The sequence below is a fragment of the Salmo trutta genome, chromosome 5, assembly GCF_901001165.1.
Source record: "Salmo trutta chromosome 5, fSalTru1.1, whole genome shotgun sequence".
NCBI lineage: Eukaryota > Metazoa > Chordata > Actinopteri > Salmoniformes > Salmonidae > Salmo > Salmo trutta.
Genome location: NC_042961.1, coordinates 56,989,207 through 57,016,845, shown reverse-complemented (window position 1 = coordinate 57,016,845; position 27,639 = coordinate 56,989,207). Strand labels below are relative to the sequence as shown.

The 27,639-nt window shown below is 44.1% G+C and overlaps 1 protein-coding gene across 1 annotated transcript in view; it reads left to right on the top strand.

The window, feature by feature from the left end:
• Positions 1–4,178: 4,178 nt before the first annotated feature.
• The window catches only part of LOC115194627 (arrestin red cell), a gene marked incomplete in the record, with an annotated part of 48,764 nt that continues 25,303 nt past the window's right edge, over positions 4,179–27,639 (top strand). Inside the window, 1 exon segment of the mRNA XM_029754477.1 lies at positions 4,179–4,533. Within this exon segment, the coding sequence (XP_029610337.1) occupies positions 4,511–4,533 (23 nt within the window).

Below are 27,639 nucleotides of genomic sequence, written 5' to 3'. Positions count from 1 at the left end.
GGGTATCAATGGAAATGACTGTCGACCAGCAGCAGTGGTGTAAAGTACTTAAGTAAAAATACTTTAAAGTACTACTTTTTATTTAACCAGGCAAGTCACTTCAGAACAAATTCTTATTTACAATGGCGGCCTACTCCGGCTAAACCTGGACAACGCTGGGCTAATTGTGCGCCGCTCTTTGGGACTCCCAATCACGGCCGGATGTGATACAGCCTGGATTCGAACCAGGTACTATAGTGACGCCTCTTGCACTGAGATGCAGTGCCTTTGACCGCTGCGCTACTCGGGAGCACTTAAGTCATTTTTTGGGGTATATGTACTTTACTTTACTATTTATATTTTTGGCAACTTTTACTTTAACTTCACTACATTCCTAAAGAAAATAATGTACTTTCTACTCCATACATTTTCCCTGATACCCAAAAGTCCTGGTCATCCCTACTGCCTCTGATCTGGCAGACTCATTAAACACAAATGCTTCGTTAGTAAATTATGTCTGAGTGTTGGAGCGTGCCCGTGGCTATCCGTCAATAAAAAATGTAATAAAATTGTACCGTCTTGCTTGCTTAATATAAGGAATTTTAAATGATTTATACTTGATACTTAAGTACATTTTAGCAATTTCATTTACTTTTGATACTTAAGTATATTTAAAACCGAATACTTTTAGACTTTTACTCAAGTAGTATTTTACTGGGTGACTTTTACTTTTACTTGAGTCATTTTCTATTAAGGAATCTTTACTTTTACTCAAGTACTTGAGTACTTTTTCCACCACTGCCCAGCAGGACATTTCTTTAACCTTAACCAAGACCTGTCATGAGCTACAGCTTGACACTATGGCTCTCTATAGGGTCCACAGATCTATTGCTAGGCAACGTTTGGATAATGTTAATAATTATGATATTACTAATAATCGGGTCTGAATTATATGAATAGTGTCCGCTGGATTACAAGGGGTTGATTAGAGGCTGTTTTAAATGAATTAGAGAGTGGAGGCACCTTGGTTCTCTCTCTAGGGTTAGCGTTCGGGTTGTGGTTGAGGTTAGGGTGGTAACAGGATGTGAAAATGAGGCTAGGGTTAAGGTTAGGGTTGAGGCTGGAGTTGAACCGGGATGTGGATATGAAGTTAACCCTAACCCTAGCTTCATGTCCACATCCCACCTCAACCCTACTCCCTAGCTTCATGTCCACATCCCACCTCAACCCTACTTCCTAGCTTCATGTCCACATCCCACCTCAACCCTACTCCCTAGCTTCATGTCCACATCCCACCTCAAAACTACTTCCTAGCTTCATGTCCACATCCCACCTCAACCCTACTACCTAGCTTCATGTCCACATCCCACCTCAACCCTAACCTAGCTTCATGTCCACATCCCACCTCAACCCTAACACCTAGCTTCATGTCCACATCCCACCGCAACCCTAACACCTAGCTTCATGTCCACATCCCACCTCAACCCTACTTCCTAGCTTCATGTCCACATCCCACCTCAACCCTACTCCCTAGCTTCATGTCCACATCCCACCTCAAAACTACTTCCTAGCTTCATGTCCACATCCCACCTCAACCCTACTACCTAGCTTCATGTCCACATCCCACCTCAACCCTAACCTAGCTTCATGTCCACATCCCACCTCAACCCTAACACCTAGCTTCATGTCCACATCCCACCGCAACCCTAACACCTAGCTTCATGTCCACATCCCACCTCAACCCTAACACCTAGCTTCATGTCCACATCCCACCTCAACCCTACTCCCTAGCTTCATGTCCACATCCCACCTCAAAACTACTTCCTAGCTTCATGTCCACATCCCACCTCAACCCTACTACCTAGCTTCATGTCCACATCCCACCTCAACCCTAACCTAGCTTCATGTCCACATCCCACCTCAACCCTAACACCTAGCTTCATGTCCACATCCCACCGCAACCAAATCAAATCAAATCAAATCAAATTTATTTATATAGCCCTTCGTACATCAGCTGAAATCTCAAAGTGCTGTACAGAAACCCAGCCTAAAACCCCAAACAGCAAGCAATGCATGTGAAAGAAGCACGGTGGCTGGGAAAAACTCCCTAGGAAAAACTCCTGAGAAAGGCCAAAAACCTAGGAAGAAACCTAGAGAGGAACCAGGCTATGAGGGGTGGCCAGTCCTCTTCTGGCTGTGCCGGGTGGATATTATAACAGAACATGGTCAAGATGTTAAAATGTTCGTAAATGACCAGCATGGTCAAATAATAATAATCATAGTAATTGTCGAGGGTGCAACAAGCACGTCCGGTGAACAGGTCAGGGTTCCGTAGCCGCAGGCAGAACAGTTGAAACTGGAGCAGCAGCATGGCCAGGTGGACTGGGGACAGCAAGGAGTCATCATGCCAGGTAGTCCTAGGGCTCAGGTCCTCCGAGAGAAAGAAAGAAAGAAAGAGAGAATTAGAGAGAGCATATTTACATTCACACAGGACACCGGATAAGACAAGAGAATACTCCAGATGTAACAGACTGACCCTAGCCCCCCGACACATAAACTACTGCAGCATAAATACTGGAGGCTGAGACAGGAGGGATCAGAAGACACTGTGGCCCCATCCGATGATACCCCCGGACAGGGCCAAACAGGCAGGATATAACCCCACCCACTTTGCCAAAGCACAGCCCCCACACCACTAGAGGGATATCTACAACCACCAACTTACCGTCCGAAGACAAGGCCGAGTATAGCCCACAAAGATGTCCGCCACGGCACAACCCAAGGGGGGGGCGCCAACCCAGACAGGAAGACCACGTCAGTGGTTCAACCTACTCAAGTGACGCACCCCTCCCATGGACGGCATGGAAGAACACCAGTAAGTCAGTGACTCAGCCCCTGTAAAAGGGTTAGAGGCAGAGAATCCCAGTGGGAAGAGGGGAACCGACAAGGCAGAGACAGCAAGGGCGGTTCGTTGCTCCAGCCTTTCCGTTCACCTTCACACTCCTGGGCCAGACTATACTTAATCATAGGACCTACTGAAGAGATAAGTCTTCAGTAAAGACTTAAAGGTTGAGACTGAGTCTGCGTCTCTCACATGGGTAGGCAGACCATTCCATAAAAATGGAGCTCTATAGGAGAAAGCCCTACCTCCAGCCGTTTGCTTAGAAATTCTAGGGACAATTAGGAGGCCTGCGTCTTGTGACCGTAGCGTACGTGTAGGTATGTACGGCAGGACCAAATCGGAAAGATAGGTAGGAGCAAGCCCATTTAATGCTTTGTAGGTTAGCAGTAAAACCTTGAAATCAGCCCTTGCCTTAACAGGAAGCCAGTGTAGGGAAGCTAGCACTGGAGTAACCCTAACACCTAGCTTCATGTCCACATCCCACCTCAACCCTAACACCTAGCTTCATGTCCACATCCCACCTCAACTCTAAACCTAGCTTCATGTCCACATCCCACCTCAACCCTACTACCTAGCTTCATGTCCACATCCCACCTCAACCCTACTCCCTAGCTTCATGTCCACATCCCACCTCAACCCTAACCCCTAGCTTCATGTCCACATCCCACCTCAACCCTAACCTAGCTTCATGTCCACATCCCACCTCAACCCTAACATCTAGCTTCATGTCCACATCCCACCTCAACCCTAAACCTAGCTTCATGTCCACATCCCACCTCAACCCTAACACCTAGCTTCATGTCCACATCCCACCTCAACCCTACCCCCTAGCTTCATATCCACATCCCACCTCAACCCTACCCTCTAGCTTCATATCCACATCCCACCTCAACCCTAACACCTAGCTTCATGTCCACATCCCACCTCAACCCTAACACCTAGCTTCATGTCCACATCCCACCTCAACCCTAACCTAGCTTCATGTCCACATCCCACCTCAACCCTAACATCTAGCTTCATGTCCACATCCCACCTCAACCCTAAACCTGGCTTCATGTCCACATCCCACCTCAACCCTACCCTCTAGCTTCATGTCCACACCCTGATTCCTCCTTATCTGTTAAAAAAGACTCTACCAATTTTTTTTCTTCTTCCATTGGTGGTCCCAAAGGCAAGGGTGGGCTGTGCCTATTTGTTGTCCATTCACAAGCCTCTGCCGAGTCCCCAACAACCGGATGTTCCGGTTTTCAGGGGAAGTAAAAGGATACGCAGCCCGCCCTTGATCTAGTTTCAGGCGTTTATTACATGCCTGCTAGCCTTTCACTGATGCACATGATTCCGAAGAAGCGATTGGTCGAGGGCGGTGTCTGTCAGACGGTGAGGGCGTAGCTCTCACCCTCGCTCACTGTCAGAGCTCGAGGGACGAAACGAAGGGTTCGTTTCCGTTTGTAGGCTGCGGAAACCGAGTTTCACAGAGCTACGCAAGCCGAACAGAGACCGATTGGAGCTCGATCCTACGACCGAGAGGAGGAAAGAGGACAGTATTGAGGAAGACCTTGTAATCAAAATACCGTCCAAATTTACACTAATATTACACTTTAATAGCACTGAAACCCAGTGCCTGTGAAGATGGGAGACAAGGCGGGGACCAGGTAAGGAGAAATGATCAGTCTTTGGTTGTTTTTAGCGTTTACATTTTTCCGGTGATGTTTGTGTTATTTGGGAAAATAGGCAATCATAAGGAAGAAAAGGTATCCTGGTTTCGCATGCAGAGACATTCGCATGCAGAGACAGGGCATGCAGAGACAGGGCATGCAGAGACAGGGCATGAAAGGCAAGCAGCACACTGGTCGAGGTTCCCTAAGCAGCAAGCAGCGATAACAGAGGGTTAGTTGAGAAGAGTGGAGGTTTCGTTGGTTCAGGCGAGAGAGATAGAGGAGACAATGATGACAGAGAGAGAGTTTTAAGTGCGAATGAAATCATATCATCAATATGCAAGCGAACCCGTACTTCGCATTAGGCTATGAGCTTGTGGCGATACAGTTATCTAGAATGCAAAACACAGGGTCCGTTTGTACCTGTCAAATTGAGTGTCGGGAGGGGCTAGTCTATACTGTCGAAATGAACCTCAATCTGATTAATTCTACCCTACTCCTGCTAGATTGCTAGTTCCCAACGTCAGACAGCCACAGCTTGTATCAGGCTGAAACAAAGTGAACTCGGCTACGGTAGCCACAGGCGACTTGATACATTGTTTATAACAAACATTATATCACCGTGTGCGGCAGCATCGTTGTCAACGTCGTAACTATCTTATTACAATGTAACTCAACCTAGACTCAAATAGAGTAGCCTACTGTAGCCACTTCGTTGACGATACACATAGGCTTCTTCCTCTTTAAAGTAGCAAGTAAAGGGACAAGTGTTACCCTGAAAATGTCATGCGACTGTCTTGTCAGTTTGTCTGCAGTTTCTGTGAAAATCAAAATGTAACGGTAGGCTACTATTGTGTTAGTTTACCGCAGCACCGAATCACGGTGACACCCCCGACTATGACGTGGGTTTGACGTATGGTTCTGGGTTTAATTCTAACGCACGCACAATGTGGTAGTGGGGGTAGGTCAAGTCTTGGAATTTAATGTGATCTGAGAGAGAACAATGGATTCCATATGAAATACTCTCTATTCCTCCCCCTCTCTCTCTCCCATCCCTCCCTTTCTCCCTCTTTCAATTCAATTCCAATGTAAGGGCTTTATTGGCATGGGAAACACATGTTAGCATTGCCAAAGCAAGTGAACTAGATAATAAACAAAAGTGAAATAAACAATTAACATTAACAGTAAACATTACACTCACAAAAGTTCCAAAAGAATGAAGACATTACAACTGTCATATTATGTGCAAATAGTTAAAGTACAAGGGGGAAAATAAATAAACATAAATACAGGTTGTATTTACAATGGTGTTTGTTCTTCACTGGTTGACCTTTATTTGTGGCAACAGGTCACACATCTTTCTGCTGTGTTGGCACACTGTGCCACCCAATAGATATGGGAGTTTATCAAAATTGGGTTTGTTTTTGAATTCTTTGTATATCTGTGTAATCTGAGGGAAATATGTGTCTCTTCTCTTGAGAGCCAGGTCTGCCTACGGCGGCCTTTCTCAATAGCAAGGCTATGCTCACGGAGTCTGTACATAGACAAAGCTTTCCTTAAATTTGGGTCAGTCAAAGTGGTCAGGTATTCTGCCACTGTGTACTCTCTGTTTAGGGCTTTTTGTTTTGTCATGATTTGGTTGGGTCTAATTGTGTTACTGTCCTGGGGCTCTGAGTCGCTCTCTCGCTCTCTTGACCTTTCTGTCTCTGTATGAAATAAATTAAACACATCAAGTTCTTCCACACCGATCTCAACAAACCATTTCTGTATGGACCTCGATTTGTATACGGGGGCATTGTCATGCTGAAACAGGAAAAGGCCTTCCCCAAACCTTTGCCACAAAGTTGGAAGCACAGTATCGTTTAGAATGTATGAACTATTAGAATGAACTATTACACCCGTAAATATTTGTTTAACGGGTGTAAAAGTAAATGACTACAGCTTGTGAGTTTCAAGTTTGGCGAAGCTTACAATTTATCCTACAATTTCTACCTATCTGCGTGCCAGTTATGATTATTTTCAATAAGCGCATTTTCATGGAACAGTTTCACTTTCATAATAACTGTCACGTGGTTCATCATAAAGATCTGAAATAAATGAAAGCCTAGAACTCAGAGATGATACATCACAGGCCAATGCAGTAGTAGGCCTATAACTTCCATCATCAACTAAGTAAAATACATAGACCTAAAGCCAACAAATAAAAACAGTAGAAAATATCCTGATGAAAATTCAGGTTCTTTCAATCGCATTATTTGTAAATAATACACTATATATAAAAAAGTATATGGACACCACTTCAAATTACTGGATTCTGCCATTTCAGCCACACCGTTGCTGACAGGTATATAAGTACACAGCAATGCAATCTCCATAGACAAACATTGGCAGTAGAATTGTCTTACTGAAGAGCTCAGTGACTTTCAATTTGGCACTGTCATAGGATGCCACCTTTCCAACAAGTCCGTTCGTAAAATTTCTGCCCAGCTAGAACTGCCCCGGTCAACTGTAAGTGCTGTTATTGTGAAGTGGCAAAGTCTAGGAGCAACAACGGCTCAGCCGCGAAGTGGTAGGCCACATAAGCTCACAGAATGGAACCGCCGAGTGCTGAAGCGCGTAGTGCGTAAAATGGTCTGTCCTCGGTTGCAACACTCACTACAGAGATCCAAACTGCCTCTGGAAGCAATGTCAGCACAAGAACTGTTCATCGGGAGCTTAATGAAATGGGTTTCCATGGCCGAGTAGCCACACACAAGCCTAAGATCACCATGCGCAATGCCAAGCGTTGGCTGGAGTGGTGTAAAGCTCGCCGCCATTGGACTCAGAAGCAGTGGAAACACGTTCTCTGAAGTGATGAATCAAGACTCACCATCTGGCAGTCCGACGGACGAATCTGGGCTTGGCGGATGCCAGGAGAACGCTACCTGCCCCAATGCATAGTGCCAACTGTAAAGTTTGGCGGAGGAGGAATAATGGTCTGGGGCTGTTTTTCATGGTTTGGGCTAGGCCCCTTAGTTCCAGTGAAGGGAAATCTTAACACTACAGCATAACACTGTTAGCAACGGGTGTGGCACGTGCACACATAGGAGGCCCAGTGAAAAAACATGCCCGCCTATGGAAATCAAAGGCCCGTCCAAATGATTCGTTATGGCGCGGTCCCTGTAACAAGAATAATACGGCAACTATTGTTTAATAATAATAACAATGAAATGATAACAGTCAATATCTACAACAACTCCATTCAGATTAAACAACTACCTGTCGGTTGCACGTTGTAGCCTACTTCTTATTTAGGACTAGGTCATTTAGCGAACTTAATTCAGTCATTTGACTTCCGTTTTGCATTGATAAGCCTAGTGATCTCCCACTTCTCGTTGCTACACATGGACCCTCCGACTAGTCCTTACAACAACAAGCTGAAACCCGCGAAACCTGTGTAGGCTCTACAGCATGTATTTTTACGAGGCACACGTCATAAAAACTACATTCAAATGTTTGTTGTTTTATTAAATTAAGAATTTAAAATGTCATGGTATATCCTTGTGTGTAGCAATGTCACATGGATCATTTAATAAAATGTATTTATTTAATTTGACCAGTATTCAAAGTCACTGTCTGCCCGGCACACCTCGCACTGCGCCCTTAGCAACTCTTCATGCAGCAGTCAGAGGAGTGTATGACTGAAATAACCTTTGACCTTCACTATCCCATCAGTACAGTATATAGCAAGGTTATTATAGTAAACTAAAACTGAACAAAAAATAATTAACGAACCCGTTTGAAAAACCAAAACTACAGTATACTCAAACTATTATCTTTGACTCCAAAACGAACAAAAAATAATTAAAACCCATAATGAATTATGTTCAGTTGTTGTTTTTTGGGTGAAGGGCAAAAATCAAATGGGTTTTCCAATGCGGGTTTCAAGCTTTTTTTCTGATGGGGTCTTCAAGCTTGTGAATCTGGTGGGTTAATTCAGATGTACGGCTTTCCTACGCACTTCTCACTAGTTGGTTATCAGAATTATTTTATGAAGGTGCGTGACGGGCTTTACAGGCGTGGTGGAAAACTTTTAGGGCTCGTTCGTAAATTCACCCTGGCCATGTACTCCGATTACAGAGCACTCTCGTCTGAGTGTGCCAGAGCGCAGAGTAATTGATGAATTTACGAACTCTCAACACCAGTTGAATATGTCGGGTAAACGTCGACAAAAAAGCAACACATTTACTCATAAAGTGTTCATTCAATAGGGTTTTTATGTGTAACCTTTATTTAACTAGGCAAGTCAGCTAAGAACAAATTCTTATTTTCAATGACAGCCTAGGAACAGTGGGTTAACTGCCTTGTTCAGGTGAAGAATGACAGATTTGTACCATGTCTGCTCAGGGATTTGAACTTGCAACCTTCTGGTTACTAGTCCAACACTCTAACCACTAGGCTACCTGTCACCCCATCTAAAGCCATGTGCTGGGCACTGGTACAGGACGGACTGTGCTGCGCTGGTGAACGGGGGGTATCGTGCATAGAGCAGGTGCAGGATAACCTGGGTTGTAGAGACGCACTGGAGGCCAGATATGCTGAGCCGGCGCACTTCTTCCTGGCTGACGGCCAACTCTAGCACGGCAACGGTGAGGAGCTTGTACCGAGCGCACCGGGCTGTGAGTGTGCACTGGCGACACAGTGCGCATCATCGCATAACACGGTGCTTGCTCGGTCACTCGCTCCCCACGGAGTTGGCTCAGGTCTTAAAACCGCCTTAGCCAATCTACCCGTGTGCCCCCCCAAAATGTTTTTTTGCCGCTGCCTCTCGGCCTCCTGTTGCTTGCCTAACCGTTCTTCCCAGTATCGCCGTTCCGCCTTCGCTGCCTCTATCTCCTCCGGCGGGCGGCGATACTCTCCCAGCCTTGTCCACGGTCCTGCCCCATCCAGGATCTCCTCCCAGGTCCAGTCATCCTGCCCACGCTGCTTGGTCTTTTTGTGGTGGGATCTTCTGTAACGTTCATCCAAAGCAGTCGACCAAGGTGCAGCGTGGAATATGTTCATCTTGTGATTTATTTAGAGAAACAAACCCTCTCTCTCAGGTCAGGGCGTGACACCATGCCTTTAAATTTGGTGTACAGACCCACTAGAATATATGGAGAAAACGTTCAGAATGTTAGGGCTCAATGAAAGAAAGCCTTGTAAATTCACGCATATTCACACATATTCACGCATTTTCGCGCATATTCGCACATATTCGCACATATTCGTCTCATTTTCAGCACTTTGACATTCTATGAAAAGCGCTATAGAAATGTTATACATTATTATTATTATTATAAAATGGTTCAATCCGTGTAATATTAGAAGGGGAGAAATGTGTGCAATAGGGGTTGAACAGTGGTCCTATAATCAAATGATCCTCACTAATCCAGGAACTGTGTTGACAACGTTCCAGTGGTGGTGAACCGTGTGCCAGGCTCCAGGTCTTAGCTGCTGGGTATGGTCTGCGTTACATAATGATTCAAATAGACAACTTATTGCACAACTTGTAATACATTAGCCTAAAATGATCCACTTTTTATAGCGATCGTCAGGAACAACCACATGAACGTAACAGAGGAAAATAAAGATAAACTAACGATTTAAAGACTAAAACTAAAGTCAGTGACAGTTGTAAATGTATCTGGGTTTAACTGACGGTGGCTACCAATAGTGGCTAATATTTAACACAATACAAATGATCAAAAATACAGTGAAAAGTCTGGGAATATAATGAAAACATTCTAGAAATCATAAATCAACTCGGTAGGTTTGGAGCTATACTATCATTTGCACATGGCTAGAGTTTATGGTATTCAAACTACGCATGTCCTATTCATCTCAGATATTATAGCGGACACAAGATAGTATAGCTTGGGTCTACCAAATATCATCCCAGGTTATAAGGCCAGCATTTCATTAACTTCACTGTGGAAAAAGTGTTGATATGCTTCAGTTTGCTGCCGTATGACCTGTTTCCCATGTGTCAGTGATCATAAGGTAATATAGATCTGAAACAATTGTCATTTATATTTACAATCCCTCTTATTCAAACGTCTTACTCATTCAGCTAGATCCTATCAATAGACCTTATCACTTAGTAAATTACAGAAATAACACCATTCTCCATGCACTATCGTAAATAACACCATTCTCCATGCACTATCAGAAATAACACCATTCTCCATGCACTATCAGAAATAACACCATTCTCCATGCACTATCAGAAATAACACCATTCACCATGCACTATCGTAAATAACACCATTCTCCATGCACTATCAGAAATAACACCATTCACCATGCACTATCGTAAATAACACCATTCTCCATGCACTATCAGAAATAACACCATTCACCATGCACTATCGGAAATAACACCATTCTCCATGCACTATCGGAAATAACACCATTCTCCATGCACTATCAGAAATAACACCATTCTCCATGCACTATCAGAAATAACACCATTCTCCATGCACTATCAGAAATAACACCATTCTCCATGCACTATCGTAAATAACACCATTCTCCATGCACTATCAGAAATAACACCATTCACCATGCACTATCAGAAATAACACCATTCTCCATGCACTATCAGAAATAACACCATTCTCCATGCACTATCAGAAATAACACCACTTGGAACCGACAGGTTGCTCCACCTTATTCACGGTTTCCTTCGCGTGTAAAAGGTGTGGTGGAATTATGAGGGAATGAAGTCAAGGTCAGGATATGGTGTATCTGTAGACACATAACTAGTGAATAGCATGCTATTCTCATGCTGAAGTTCAGGGTCAAAGTAGTGCACTATAAAGGGAATAGGGTGCTATGGAAGATGCATGGATAGATTCACAGACGGTAAGCAGGAGGCTGAGTGAGAAGAGAATGTGTAGGCGTCATCCTTCCGGGGTTCTATGCATTCTAGAATTAGTTTAAAAAAAGAACATCTCTCTCTTCCCCTGTCTTCTTCTCTCTCCACTCTCTCTGCCTCCCTCGCTTTTTTCACCAGAGAGATAAATAGAGAGAGAGGCCTAGAGGAGTGGGTGTGATGTACAGTAGAACACGGTGTAACCACCTGCAATCCAGTTGTCCTTTTACTGTGGTTAGATATGCTGACAACACACACACACTCACAGAGTTTTTGACTCTCGCTCTGCCCTCGTTTTGTTGTTTCCCTAGATCTCTCCATTCGCTCCCCTTCTCTCCTCACCTGTTCAACTTGGTTAATGAGGGACTAACAAAGGAGATTTAACACAGGTTCACACATGGTTAGACTCGAAGGCCTCAGGTTCTTAGTTCAGTTGACGTAGGACGTCGATGCATTTCAACAGGTCAGAAAACCCTTTTTGGAGTGAACTATCAAGTGTCAGTGCAAGTGTCAGTGCCTATGAGCTGTATTGGGCGATAGGAAGCCTTGGGGTTAGAGAGAGAGATAACTAAATGGAACAAGAGAGAGAGAGAGAGAGAGAGAGAGAGAGAGAGAGAGAGAGGGGGAACTAAATGGAACGAGAGAGAGAGGGGGAACCAAATGGAACGAGAGAGAGAGAGGGGGAACTAAATGGAATGAGATGGAGAGAGAGGGGAAACTAAATGGAACGAGAGAGAGAGAGGGGGGGGGAACTAAATGGAACGAGAGAGAGAGAGGGGGAACTAAATGGAACGAGAGAGAGAGAGAGGGGGGGGAACTAAATGGAACGAGAGAGAGAGAGGGGGAACTAAATGGAACAAGAGAGAGAGAGAGGAGGAACTAAATGGAATGAGAGAGAGAGAGGGGGAACTAAATGAAACGAGAGAGAGAGAGGGGGAACTAAATGGAATGAGATGGAGAGAGAGAGGGAACTAAATGGAACGAGAGAGAGAGAGAGGGGGGGAACTAAATGGAAGGAGAGAGAGAGGGGGAACTAAATGGAATGAGATGGAGAGAGAGAGATAACTAAATGGAACAAGAGAGAGAGAGAGAGAGAGAGAGGGGGAACTAAATGGAACGAGAGAGAGAGGGGGAACTAAATGGAACGAGAGAGAGAGAGGGGGAACTAAATGGAATGAGATGGAGAGAGAGGGGAAACTAAATGGAACGAGAGAGAGAGAGAGGGGGGGGAACTAAATGGAAGGAGAGAGAGAGAGGGGGAACTAAATGGAATGAGATGGAGAGAGAGGGGAAACTAAATGGAACGAGAGAGAGAGAGAGGGGGGGAACTAAATGGAAGGAGAGAGAGAGGGGAAACTAAATGGAACGAGAGAGAGAGAGAGGGGGGCGAACTAAATGGAACGAGAGAGAGAGAGGGGGGGGAACTAAATGGAACGAGAGAGAGAGAGGGGGAACTAAATGGAACGAGAGAGAGAGAGAGGGGGAACTAAATGGAATGAGAGAGAGAGAGAGGGGGAACTAAATGGAACGAGAGAGAGAGAGGGGGAACTAAATGAAACGAGAGAGAGAGAGAGAGAGAGAGAGAGAGAGAGAGAGGGGGAACTAAATGGAACGAGAGAGAGAGAGAGGGGGAACTAAATGGAATGAGAGAGAGAGAGAGGGGGAACTAAATGGAATGAGATGGAGAGAGAGGAGGAACTAAATGGAACGAGAGAGAGAGAGGGGGAACTAAATGAAATGAGAGAGAGAGAGAGAGAGAGAGAGAGAGGTGAGAAACGAAAGAGAAAGAGAGAGACCAAGGAGGGCCTACAGCAGCACCTAGATCAGGGTTTGTTAACTAGGTTTGGCTTCGGGCCACATTGTTTCTGAGCTAATAGTCAACGGGCCAGAACATAATTAGCATATAATATTATCACAATTAATAGGCCTACACTACAAATGTAACATGTTTAACACATCTGATTAGTACATAATACATTCAGTGACAATAAGATAATCATTTTGATCTGATTATGCTCATAAAATCCCCAATTCTATTCAATAATTATTTATGTCTATTTCTCTGTGCGTTGATTGGTGGGGGAAAACAGGTCTACGTAGCCTACTGCAGGCTACACTACTGTTGTTAATGTCAACATTCCTTCAGAACAATTAACTTGACAGCGAGAGAAAATGTCACTCTCAGAAAGTATCAGAAGAAAGGTGGATAATGAAAATGGAAGTTTCAGGGAAGAATGACAGCATATACGTTCACTTACCATCTTTCTCCACTGCCAAGCCTGTGTGTCTTATTTGCAATAAAGATGTAGCTGTTTGCAAAGAATTCAATCTCAGACGTCATTATGAATCTAAGCATGGAACTTTCAAAGTGGCCTTCAAGCCCCAGCCAGAGGCCCTAACCGCAAGATACACAAACAGCTTTTTGGGCCGACACATTCTGCCACTTAAACGAGCTGAATCTGCAGTTACAAGGAAGAGGGGAAACAGTGGTGGACACGGTGGGAAAAGTGGAGGCCTTTACTAGGAGGCTTGAGTTGTTCTATTTGGACATGTGATCTGTCTGCTGCACTACAGAACACTGAAGAACCCACAGGCAGAGGGACCAGGCCACAGCATTGTCACAGAGGTGATGGAAGATATCATCAAGCAGCTGAGGGACAACTTCTCCACCAGATTTGAAGACTACAGCATGCCCAAGGATATCATTGTGTTTGTAGTGATCCTCTCACAGTCCACCCTGGTGGAGAATACTCCTCCCTTGCTAAGAAAACTATACCCTCGCTGGATGAGACCGCAATTCAAACTGAGCTGAATGAATTCCAGACATCGAGCTAAATCAGGAATGTGCACAGGAGTTCTGAGTCCTTGTGTGCGTTTTGGGTGGCAGCTCAGAGGAATACAGCACAATAAAGAAACTTCCATTTTATGTGCTAACAATGTTTGGATCAACTTACACCTGCGAGTCCTCATTTTCCTCTAAGAACACAATCAATTTTTTAACCAGGCAGGTCAGTTAAGAACAAACTCTTATTTACAATAACAGCCTAGGAACAGTGGGTTAACTGCCTTGTTCAGGGGCAGAACGACAGATTTTTACCTTGTCAGCTCAGGGATTCAATCCAGTAACCTTTCAGTTACTGGCCCAAAGCTCTGACCACTAGGCTACCTGCCGCCCCTACAAGACTCCGGACAGAAAACGGTTTTCACATAAGTCAATCAAGGACTGCCTGCCCATCAAAATCCCATTCATCTCACCAGACATCCACAAGGTTGTGTCTGAGGGGGAAATGCAACTTTTCTCATTAAGTAACTTAGTGGCCTATATGACAGTATTTAGTAAATACTAATATTATTGTGAGAGGTTATCCAGGGATATTTAGGTCTGACAGTATTTAGTAAATACTAATATTATTGTGAGAGGTTATCCAGGGATATTTAGGTCTGACAGTATTTAGTAAATTCTAATATTATTGTGAGGTTATCCAGGGATATTTAGGTCTGACAGTATTTAGTAAATACTAATATTATTGTGAGGTTATCCAGGGATATTTAGGTCTGACAGTATTTAGTAAATACTAATATTATTGTGAGAGGTTATCCAGGGATATTTAGGTCTGACAGTATTTAGTAAATACTAATATTATTGTGAGGTTATCCAGGGATATTTAGGTCTGACAGTATTTAGTAAATACTAATATTATTGTGAGAGGTTATCCAGGGATGTTTAGGTCTGACAGTATTTAGTAAATACTAATATTATTGTGAGAGGTTATCCAGGGATATTTAGGTCTGACAGTATTTAGTAAATACTAATATTATTGTGAGGTTATCCAGGGATATTTAGGTCTGACAGTATTTAGTAAATACTAATATTATTGTGAGAGGTTATCCAGGGATGTTTAGGTCTGACAGTATTTAGTAAATACTAATATTATTGTGAGAGGTTATCCAGGGATATTTAGGTCTGACAGTATTTAGTAAATACTAATATTATTGTGAGGTTATCCAGGGATATTTAGGTCTGACAGTATTTAGTAAATACTAATATTATTGTGAGAGGTTATCCAGGGATATTTAGGTCTGACAGTATTTAGTAAATTCTAATATTATTGTGAGAGGTTATCCAGGGATGTTTAGGTCTGACAGTATTTAGTAAATACTAATATTATTGTGAGAGGTTATCCAGGGATATTTAGGTCTGACAGTATTTAGTAAATACTAATATTATTGTGAGGTTATCCAGGGATGTTTAGGTCTGACAGTATTTAGTAAATACTAATATTATTGTGAGAGGTTATCCAGGGATGTTTAGGTCTGACAGTATTTAGTAAATACTAATATTATTGTGAGAGGTTATCCAGGGATGTTTAGGTCTGACAGTATGCTCTGTTTGTTCAGCCGTTTCAGGAGCAGGCTATCCAGGGATATTTAGGTCTGACAGTATGCTCTGTTTGTTCAGCCGTTTCAGGAGCAGGCTATCCAGGGATATTTAGGTCTGACAGTATGCTCTGTTTGTTCAGCCGTTTCAGGAGCAGGCTATCCAGGGATGTTTAGGTCTGACAGTATGCTCTGTTTGTTCAGCCGTTTCAGGAGCAGGCTATCCAGGGATGTTTAGGTCTGACAGTATGCTCTGTTTGTTCAGCCGTTTCAGGAGCAGGCTATCCAGGGATGTTTAGGTCTGACAGTATGCTCTGTTTGTTCAGCCGTTTCAGGAGCAGGCTATCCAGGGATGTTTAGGTCTGACAGTATGTTCTGTTTGTTCAGCCGTTTCAGGAGCAGGCTATCCAGGGATGTTTAGGTCTGACAGTATGCTCTGTTTGTTCAGCCGTTTCAGGAGCAGGCTATCCAGGAATGTTTAGGTCTGACAGTATGCTCTGTTTGTTCAGCCGTTTCAGGAGCAGGCTATCCAGGGATGTTTAGGTCTGACAGTATGCTCTGTTTGTTCAGCCGTTTCAGGAGCAGGCTATCCAGGGATGTTTAGGTCTGACAGTAGCAGGCTATCCAGGGATGTTTAGGTCTGACAGTATGCTCTGTTTGTTCAGCCGTTTCAGGAGCCAGGGATGTTTAGGTCTGACAGTAGCAGGCTATCCAGGGATCCTCATACATACATTCAGACACAGACATCGCCTTTTTTTCTTTACATTATTATCTTGTTACATTTTTGTCCAGTTGCCTAATAAAACAAATCTCACTTCGATTAGGCCATCTTTTTTTTTCTTTATAAGATGCTGTTAAGCCTCATAGCCTACCTCAGCCAGTTAAGTTATTTTATATAGGCCTAGGCTCAGATGAAATATACTCAAATTAAGCCCTCATTGTTTGTAAAGTCAAATTAAAATGAAGATTATTGATGAAATGAATTACTCGACTGGTGTAGGTTTTCTCCATCTGTTGCTGTGCGCCACTTGCAACACAAGCTATATTTTCAGCACCAGGTGCTGTTCACATCCTATTGATTGTGCTGCTATATTTTCAGCACCAGGCTCTGTTCACATCCTATTGATTGTGCTATATTATATATATATTTGCAGCTTTACCTTTCAGCACCACAAAGTGGTCCGCTGCCTGCTTTATTAGTTGACTGTCTCCTGCATTCTCTCTCCTCCTGCAGTTCCATTCCAAATGCAGATTTTGCGTTATTTAGGGAAGGTAACTTCCTTCTTGGGAAATTGTATTTGGGACGTGAGAATTTTTTATGATGTATCTTTTTTTAAATGAAAACCCCCATTTATAACTAATTTATAACTAATTTATAACTAATTTATAACTAATTTATAACTAATTTATAACTAATTTGGGAGGTACCTCGTTTATAACTAATTTGGGAGGTACCTCGACCCAAACATCAGCGCCACAGGTAACTTCCACAAAGATGTGAACGAGCTGAGAGACAAGGCAAGAAGGGCCTTCTATGCCATCAAAAGGAACATAAAATTCAACATCCCAATTAGGATCTGGCTAAAAATACTTGAATCAGTTATAGAACCCATTGCCCTTTATGGTTGTGAGGTCTGTGGTCCGCTCACCAACCAAGAATTCACAAAATGAGACAAACACCAAATTGAGATTCTGCATGCAGAATTCTGCAAAAATATCCTCTGTGTACAACGTAAAACACCAAATAATGCATGCAGAGCAGAATTAGGCCGATACCCACTAATTATCAAAATCCAGAAAAGTGTCGTTAAATTCTACAACCACATAAAAGGAAGCGATTCCCAAACCTTCGATAACAAAGCCATCACCTACAGAGATGAACCTGGAGAAGAGTCCCCTAAGCAAGCTGGTCCTGGGTCTCTGTTCACAAACACAAACAGACCACACAGAGCCCCAGGACAGCAACACAATTAGACCCAACCAAATCATGAGAAAACAAAAAGATAATTACTTGACACATTAACTAGAATGCTATTTGGCCCTAAACAGAGAGAACACAGTGGCAGAATACCTGACCACTGTGACTGACCCAAACTTAAGGAAAGCTTTGACTATGTAGACTCAGTGAGCATATCCTTGCTATTGAGAAAGGTCGCCGTAGACAGACCTGGTTCTCAAGAGAAGACAGGCTATGTGCACACGGTCCACAAAATGAGGTGGAAACTGAGCTGCACTTCCTAACCTCCTGCCAAATGTATGACCATATTAGAGACACATATTTCCCTCAGATTACACAGATCCACAAAGAATTCCCCCCAAAATAAAATGTTGATAAACTCCCATATCTACTGGGTGAAATACCACAGTGTGCCATCACAGCAGCAAGATGTGTGACCTGTTGCTACAAGAAAAGGGCAACCAGTGAAGAACATATTTATGTTTATTTATTTTCCCTTTCGTACTTTAACTATTTGCACATAGTTACAACACTGTATATAGACATAATGTGATATTTGAAATGTCTTTATTCTTTTGGAACTTTTGTGAGTGTAATGTTTATTGTTAATTTTTTATGATGCCCACACATATACTGTGTGTGTTAGTGTGTGTGTGGACATCATATCTCTACATATACTGTGTGTGTTAGTGTGTGTGTGTTAGTGTGTGTGTGTGCATCATATCTCTACATATACTGTGTGTGTTAGTGTGTGTGTGTGCATCATATCTCTACATATACTGTGTGTGTAAGTGTGTGTGTGTGTGCATCATATCTCTACATATACTGTGTGTGTTAGTGTGTGTGTGTGGGCATCATATCTCTACATATACTGTGTGTGTTAGTGTGTGTGTGTGCATCATATCTCTACATATACTGTGTGTGTTAGTGTGTGTGTGTGTGCATCATATCTCTACATATACTGTGTGTGTTAGTGTGTGTGTGTGTGCATCATATCTCTACATATACTGTGTGTGTTAGTGTGTGTGTTAGTGTGTGTGTGTGTTAGTGTGTGTGTTAGTGTGTGTGTGTGGGCATCATATCTCTACATATACTGTGTGTGTTAGTGTGTGTGTGTGTGCATCATATCTCTACATATACTGTGTGTGTTAGTGTGTGTGTGTGGGCATCATATCTCTACATATACTGTGTGTGTTAGTGTGTGTGTGTGGGCATCATATCTCTACATATACTGTGTGTGTTAGTGTGTGTGTGTGCATCATATCTCTACATATACTGTGTGTGTTAGTGTGTGTGTGCATCATATCTCTACATATACTGTGTGTGTTAGTGTGTGTGTGTGTGTGCATCATATCTCTACATATACTGTGTGTGTTAGTGTGTGTGTTAGTGTGTGTGTGTGTGTGTTAGTGTGTGTGTTAGTGTGTGTGTGTGTTAGTGTGTGTGTGGGCATCATATCTTTACATTCCGCTAACATCAAGGCGGTGACCCGATCCTGTAGGTTCATGCTCTACAACATTCGACCCTGCCTCACACAGGAAGCGGCGCAGGTCCTAATCCAGGCACTTGTCATCTCCCGTCTGGATTACTGCAACTCGCTGTTGGCGGGGCTCCCTGCCTGTGCCATCAAACCCCTACAACTCATCCAGAACGCCGCAGCCCGTCTGGTGTTCAACCTTCCCAAGTTCTCTCACGTCACCCCGCTCCTCCGCTCTCTCCACTGGCTTCCAGTTGAAGCTCGCATCCGCTACAAGACCATGGTGCTTGCCTACGGAGCTGTGAGGGGAACGGCACCTCCGTACCTTCAGGCTCTGATCAGGCCCAACACCCAAACGAGGGCAATGCGCTCATCCACCTCTGGCCTGCTCGCCTCCCTACCTCTGAGGAAGCACAGTTCCCGCTCAGCCCAGTCAAAACTGTTCGCTGCTCTGGCACCCCAATGGTGGAACAAGCTCCCTCACGACGCCAGGACAGCGGAGTCAATCACCACCTTCCGGAGACACCTGAAACCCCACCTCTTTAAGGAATACCTGGGATAGGATAAAGTAATCCCTCTAACCCCCCCCCCCCTAAAAGATATAGATGTACTATTGTAAAGTGGTTGTTCCACTGGATATCATAAGGTGAATGCACCAATTTGTAAGTCGCTCTGGATAAGAGCGTCTGCTAAATGACGTAAATGTAAATGTAAATGTACATATACTGTGTGTGTTAGTGTGTGTGTGTGGACATCATATCTCTACATATACTGTGTGTGTTAGTGTGTGTGTGTTAGTGTGTGTGTGTTAGTGTGTGTGTGTTAGTGTGTGTGTGTTAGTGTGTGTGTGTTAGTGTGTGTTCCCATGGCGTCTATGCGTAGTACATTCTCCTCTCCTTTTAGGTAGATGGCCTGGATTTTATTTTCATCTCATTCACATACTGTCCTGATCTGTCCATCCCTGTCTTCTACCTGATCTGTCCAGTCCTGTCCTCTACCTGATCTGTCCATTCCTGTCCTCTACCTGATCTGTCCATTCCTGTCCTCTACCTGATCTGTCCATTCCTGCCCTCTACCTGATCTCTCCATCCCTGTCTTCTACCTGATCTGTCCATCCCTGTCTTCTACCTGATCTGTCCAGTCCTGTCCTCTACCTGATCTGTCCATTCCTGTCCTCTACCTGATCTGTCCATTCCTGTCCTCTACCTGATCTGTCCATTCCTGCCCTCTACCTGATCTCTCCATCCCTGTCTTCTACCTGATCTGTCCATTCCTGTCTTCTACCTGATCTGTCCATTCCTGTCTTCTACCTGATCTGTCCATTCCTGTCTTCTACCTGATCTGTCCATTCCTGTCTTCTACCAGATCTGTCCATTCCTGTCTTCTACCTGATCTGTCCATTCCTGTCCTCTACCTGATCTGTCCATTCCTGTCCTCTACCTGATATGTCCTCTACCTGATCTGTCCATTCCTGTCCTCTACCTGATCTGTCCTCTACCTGATCTGTCCATTCCTGTCCTCTACCTGATCTGTCCATTCCTGTCCTCTACCTGATATGTCCTCTACCTGATCTGTCCATTCCTGTCCTCTACCTGATCTGTCCTCTACCTGATCTGTCCATTCCTGTCCTCTACCTGATCTGTCCATTCCTGTCCTCTACCTGATATGTCCTCTACCTGATCTGTCCATTCCTGTCCTCTACCTGATCTGTCCTCTACCTGATCTGTCCATTCCTGTCCTCTACCTGATCTGTCCTCTACCTGATCTGTCCATTCCTGTCCTCTACCTGATCTGTCCATTCCTGTCCTCTACCTGATCTGTCCTCTACCTGATCTGTCCATTCCTGTCCTCTACCTGATCTGTCCTCTACCTGATCTGTCCTCTACCTGATCTGTCCTCTACATGATCTGTCCATTCCTGTCCTCTACCTGATCTGTCCTCTACCTGATCTGTCCATTCCTGTCCTCTACCTGATCTGTCCTCTACCTGTGAATGGATTAACAGAAGAGCTTAGTACCTCTTTAATTGATTAACTGTGCTAGCCTCTATCACACACACACACACACACACACACACACACACACACACACACACACACACACACACACACACACACACACACACACACACACACCTTTCCTATCAGTTGTGCATTTATTAGGATTAATGTGTTTCTTGTCCTTGAATGATTGATGATTGCAGGGACCACAGGTGTTGGCTGTGTCCAGCTTCCCTCTAGTGTCACCTCTGCTTACCTCCCCATCGTTCTCTCTCTCTCTGTCTGTCTCTCCTACTCTTCATCACTCCTTTATTTTTCTCTCCCCCCAGCTGTCTCTTGTTTGTCTGGCCCCCCTCAGGGCCAGTGGTTATGTTCCAAATGATGGAGGGAGACAGAGGGAGACAGATGGAGGGAGACAGAGAAGAATAAATGAAGGGAGAGAGTGAGAGCCAAAGATAGACATTGAATTCTCAATTACAGCTCCCAGGGAAGCTGAAGGGGAGGTACAGCTCCCAGGGAAGCTGAAGGGGAGGTACAGCTCCCAGGGAAGCTGAAGGGGAGGTACAGCTCCCAGGGAAGCTGAAGGGGAGGTACAGCTCCCAGGGAAGCTGAAGGGGAGGTACAGCTCCCAGGGAAGCTGAAGGGGAGGTACAGCTCCCAGGGAAGCTGAAGGGGAGGTACAGCTGGGGCCGTATGTATCAAGTGTCTCTGAGAAGGACTGCTGATTTAGGATCAGTTTATTAAAATGGACTACTGATCCTAGATCACAACTCCTACTCTGAGAAGCTTGATACATTCGGCCCCTGGTGTTGGCTGAGAGGAGTGGAGAGGAAGAGTCCCGGAAGGACGGGGACTCTGTTTCTCCTCCTCTCCCTAGGTGTTCTGACAGGTGATCAGTACCAGAGACTCTGGTCTTCCACACACACACACACACACACACACACACACAGACAGACAGACAGACAGACAGACAGACAGACAGACAGACAGACAGACAGACAGACAGACAGACAGACAGACAGACAGACAGACAGACAGACAGACAGACAGACAGACAGACAGACAGACAGACACACAGACACACACACAGACAGACAGACAGACAGACAGACAGACAGACAGACAGACAGAGAGAGAGAGAGTTTAACCCAGGTAGCTAGTCTCGCCCTATTCAAATCATGCAGCTCCGATATTGACGCACTAGTATCAAGTGTGTGTGTGTCTGTTTCCCCGTCTCTCGTTTCTCTCTCTCTCTGTCTGTTTGTTTGTCTGTGTGTGTGTGTGTGTGTGTGTGTGTGTGTGTATTTATTTTATTGGCGCTGCGCCCCTGTGTGTGTTTGCTCTCTGGTGACATCAATGTGTAGGGACGGAATTTTAGAACAGTAAAACCATTGTGTGTTGTTATCAATGTGTGTGTGTTGACTAAAAGTGACTGATGGGGTTCATAGCCTGGTTGTCATGAAACAGAAAGAAATAGACTTGCAAGCAGGCAGCAGGCTGGCAGGCAGCAGGCAGGCAGCAAGCAGGCAGGCAGCTGGCAGGCAGCAGGCAGGCAGGCAGGCAGGCAGCAGGCAGGCAGCAGGCAGGCAGCAGGCAGGCAGGCAGCAGGCAGGCAGCAGGCAGGCAGGCAGGCAGCAAGCAGTCTGGCAGGCAGGCAGCAGGCAGGCAGGCAGCAGGTTGGCAGGAAGGCAGGCAGCAGGCAGGCAGCAGGTAGGCAGCAGGGAGCAGGTAGGCAGCAGGCAGGCAGCAGGCAGGCAGCAGAAGGCAGGCAGCAAGCAGGCAGGCAGCAAGCAGGCAGGCAGCAGGCAGGCAGCAGAAGGCAGGCAGCAAGCAGGCTGGCAGCAGGCAGGCATCAGGCTGGCAGGCAGGCAGGCAGTTCCTAGAAATAACTACTGATATGAAGAATCTTAGATGAGAACAGATAGCTGTGAGTGTATCAGAGACGTAACAATTTATAAGCCTTGTCATAAGACTTATAAGATGAATTGTCAGTACTCCAGTCATAACAAACATCACACCCTGTATCATTGGTTTGGGGTGACTTCTACCTACCATGGAACAAGTGTATACTCTGTATTCCGAAAGTATTCAGACCCCTTGACTTTCTCCACATTTTGTTACGTTACAGCCTTATTTTAAAATTGATTAAATAGTTTTTTTCCCTCATCAATCTACACACAATACCCCACAATGACAAAGCAAAACCAGGTTTTTAGAAATTTTAGGAAATGTATTATAAATAAAAAACTGAAATATCACATTTACATAAGTATTCAGACCCTTTACTCAGTACTTTGTTGAAGCACCTTTGGCAGTGATTACAGCCTTGACTCTTCTTAGGTATGACGCTACAAGGTTGGCACACCTGTATTTGGGGAGTTTCTCCCATTCCTCTCTGCAGATCCTCTAAAGCTCTGTCAGGTTTGATGGGGAGCTGCACAGCTATTTTCAAGTCTCTCCAGATATTTTCGATCGGGTTCAAGTCTGAGCTCTGGCTAGGCCACTCAAGGACATTCAGAGACTTGTCCCGAAGCCACTCCTGCGTTGTCTTGGCTGTGTGCTGAGGGTCATTGTCTTGTTGGAAGGTGAACTTTCACCCCAGTCTGAGGTCCTGAGCGCTCTGGAGCAGGTTTTCATCAAGGATCTCTCTGTACTTTGCTTCGTTCATCTTTGCCTCGATCCTGACTAGTCTCCCAGTCCCTGCTGCTGAAAAACATCCCTACAGCATGATGCTGCCACCACCATGCTTCACCGTAGGGATGGTGCCAGGTTTCCTCCATACGTGACACTTGGCATTCAGGCCACTGAGTTCAATCTTGGTTTCATCAGACCAGAAAATCTTGTTTTTCATGGTCTGAGTCTTTATGTGCCTTTTGGCAAACTCCAAACTGGTTGTCATGTGCCTTTTACTGAGGAGTGGCTTGCATCTGGCCACTCTACCATAAAGGCCTGATTGGTGGAGTGCTGCAGAGATGGTTGTCCTTCTGGAAGGTTCTCCCATCTCCACAGAGGAACTCTAGAGCTCTATCAGAGTGACCTCCCTGACCAAGGCCCTTCTCCCCCGATTGTTCAGTTTTGCTGGGCTACCAGCTCTAGGAAGAGTCTTGGTGGTTCCAAACTTCTTCCATTTAAGAATGATGGAGGCCACTGTATTCTTGGGGACCTTCAATGCTGCAGACATTTTTTGGGCACCCTTCCCCAGATCTGTGCCTCGACACAATCCTGTATCGGAGCTCTACGGACAATTCCTTCGACCTCATGGCTTGGTTTTTGCTCTGACATGTACTGTCAACTGTGGAACCTTATATAGACAGGTATGTGACTTTCCACATCATGTCCAATCAATTGAATTTACCACAGGTGGACTCCAATCAAGTTGTAGAAACATCTCAAGGATGATCAATGGAAACAGGATGCAACTGAGCTCAATTTTGAGTCTCATAGCAAAGGGTCTGAATACTTATATAAATAAGGTATTTCTGGGGTGCTTTGGTAATACATTTACAAACATTTCTAAAAACCTGTTTTTACTTTGTCATTATGGGGTAGTATGTGTAGATTGAGGACATTCTTTTATGTAATCCATTTTAGAATAAGGCTGTAGCGTAACAAAAGCTGGGAAAGGTTAAGGGGTCTGAATACTTTCCGAAGGCACTGTATTTCCGCTGCGGTAGTTGAGTATGAGTTGTGTTGTATTATGTTGGCCATGGTCATATCATTATGCAGTAAGGTCTATCTAATACACTCTAGTCTAGCTTGTCTTTCTGGTCTATCTAATACACTCTAGTCTAGCTTGTCTTTCTGGTCTATCTAATACACTCTAGTCTAGCTTGTCTTTCTGGTCTATCTAATACACTCTAGTCTAGCTTGTCTTTCTGGTCTATCTAATACACTCTAGTCTAGCTTGTCTTTCTGGTCTATCTAATACACTCTAGTCTAGCTTGTCTTTCTGGTCTATCTAATACACTCTAGTCTAGCTTGTCTTTCTGGTCTATCTAATACACTCTAGTCTAGCTTGTCTTTCTGGTCTATCTAATACACTCTAGTCTAGCTTGTCTTTCTGGTCTATCTAATACACTCTAGTCTAGCTTGTCTTTCTGGTCTATCTAATACACTCTAGTCTAGCTTGTCTTTCTGGTCTATCTAATACACTAGTCTAGCTTATCTTTCTGGTCTATGTAATACACTAGTCTAGCTTATCTTTCTGGTCTATGTAATACACTAGTCTAGCTTGTCTTTCTAGTCTATCTAATACACTCTAGTCTAGCTTATCTTTCTGGTCTATGTAATACACTCTAGTCTAGCTTGTCTTTCTAGTCTATCTAATACACTCTAGTCTAGCTTATCTTTCTGGTCTATCTAATACACTCTAGTCTAGCTTATCTTTCTGGTCTATGTAATACACTAGTCTAGCTTGTCTTTCTGCTTTGTCTTCTTTCTCCTTCTTGCTTTCTACCCCCTTTTGTATTTATCCTCTCCCCCTTCTCCCTCTTTCCACTGCTCTAATCCCTTTAACTGGCCTATGGTTGCCGTGCATTGTGGTTATTGTAGTTTTATAAATGTGCTTAGAGAGAGGAGGAGAGAGATTTGGTCTATTACTTTCACTCTCTCACTTTTTCTCTCCCGTCTCTCTCTCTCACTTTTTCTCTCCCGTCTCTCTCTCTCACTTTTTCTCTCCCGTCTCTCTCTCTCACTTTTTCTCTCCCCGTCTCTCTCTCTCACTTTTTCTCTCCCCGTCTCTCTCTCTCTCACTTTTTCTCTCCCTACCTCTCTCTCACTTGTGTGGGGTCAAGATAAGCACGAGGCTTTGTCTCATGCAAAATGTGTGTGTGTGTGTGTGTGTGTCGCGTACACATATTTAGCAGTAGTTTAGCAGTAGTGTAATGAAAAGCGTATGTTCCTTGCTCCGACAGTGCAGTAATATCTAACAATACAAAACAACACACTTAAATCCCAAAAATAAACCAAATATAGAAATATTAGAAAGAGCGATGTCAGAGTCCGGAATATAAATATATATTGATGATGGTGTGTATAGACAGTATGGACAGTACATGAATAGAAAAGGTGTGTACAGCAGTAGTTATATAGGATGAGCCTGGACTAGAATACAGTATATACAGCTGAAGTCGGAAGTTTACATACACCTTAGCCAAATATATTTAAACTCAGTTTTTCACAATTCCTGACATTTAATCCTAGTAAAAATTCCCTGTTTTAGGTCAGTTAGGATCACCACTTTATTTTAAGAATGTGAAATGTCAGAATAATAGTAGAGAGAAAGATTTATTTCAGATTTTATTTCTTTCATCACATTCCCAGTGGGTCAGAAGTTTACATACACTCAATTAGTATTTGATAGCATTGCCTTTAAATTGTTTAACTTGGGTCAAATGTTTCTGGTAGCCTTCCACAAGCTTCCCACAATAAGTTGGGTGAATTTTGGCCCATTCCTCCTCACAGAGCTGGTGTAACTGATTCAGGTTTGTAGGCCTCCTTGCTCGCACACGTTTTTTCAGTTCTGCCCACAAATTTTCTATAGGATTGAGGTCAGGCCTTTGGGATGGCCACTCCAATACCTTGACTTTGTTGTCCTTAAGCCATTTTGCCACAACTTTGGAAGTATGCTTGGGGTCATTGTCCATCTGGAAGACCCATTTGCGACCAAGCTTTAACTTCCTGACTGATGTCTTGAGATGTTGCTTCAATATATCCACATAATTTTCCTGCCTCAGGATGTCATCTATTTTGTGAAGTGCACCAGTCCCTCCTGCAGCAAAGCACCCCCACAACATGATGCTGCCACCCCCGTGCTTCAAAGGTTGGAATGGTGTTCTTCGGCTTGCAAGGATCCCCCTTTTTCCTCCAAACATAACGATGGTCATTATGGCCAAAAAGTTCTGTTTTTGTTTTATCAGACTAGAGGACATTTCTCCAAAAAAGTATTATCTTTGTTCCCATGTGCAGGTTGCAAACCGTAGTCGCATTTTTATGGCAGTTTTGGAGCAGTGGCTTCTTCCATGCTGAGCGGCCTTTCAGGTTATGTCGACATAGGACTCGTTTTAACTGGGATATATATACTTTTGTACCTGGTTCCTCCAGCATCTTCACAAGGTCCTTGCTGTTGTTCTGGGATTGATTTGCACTTTTCGCACCAAAGTACGTTCATCTCTAGGAGACAGAAGGCGTCTCCTTCCTGAGCGGTATGAACGGCTGCGTGGTCCATGGTGTTTATACTTGCGTACTATTGTTTGTACAGATGAACGTGGTAACCTTCAGGCGTTGGAAATGGATGTCTACACATTTTTTCTGAGGTCTTGGCTGATTTCTTTTGATTTCCCATGATGTCAAGGAAAGTGGCACTGAGTTTTGAAGGTAGGCCTTGAAATACATCCACA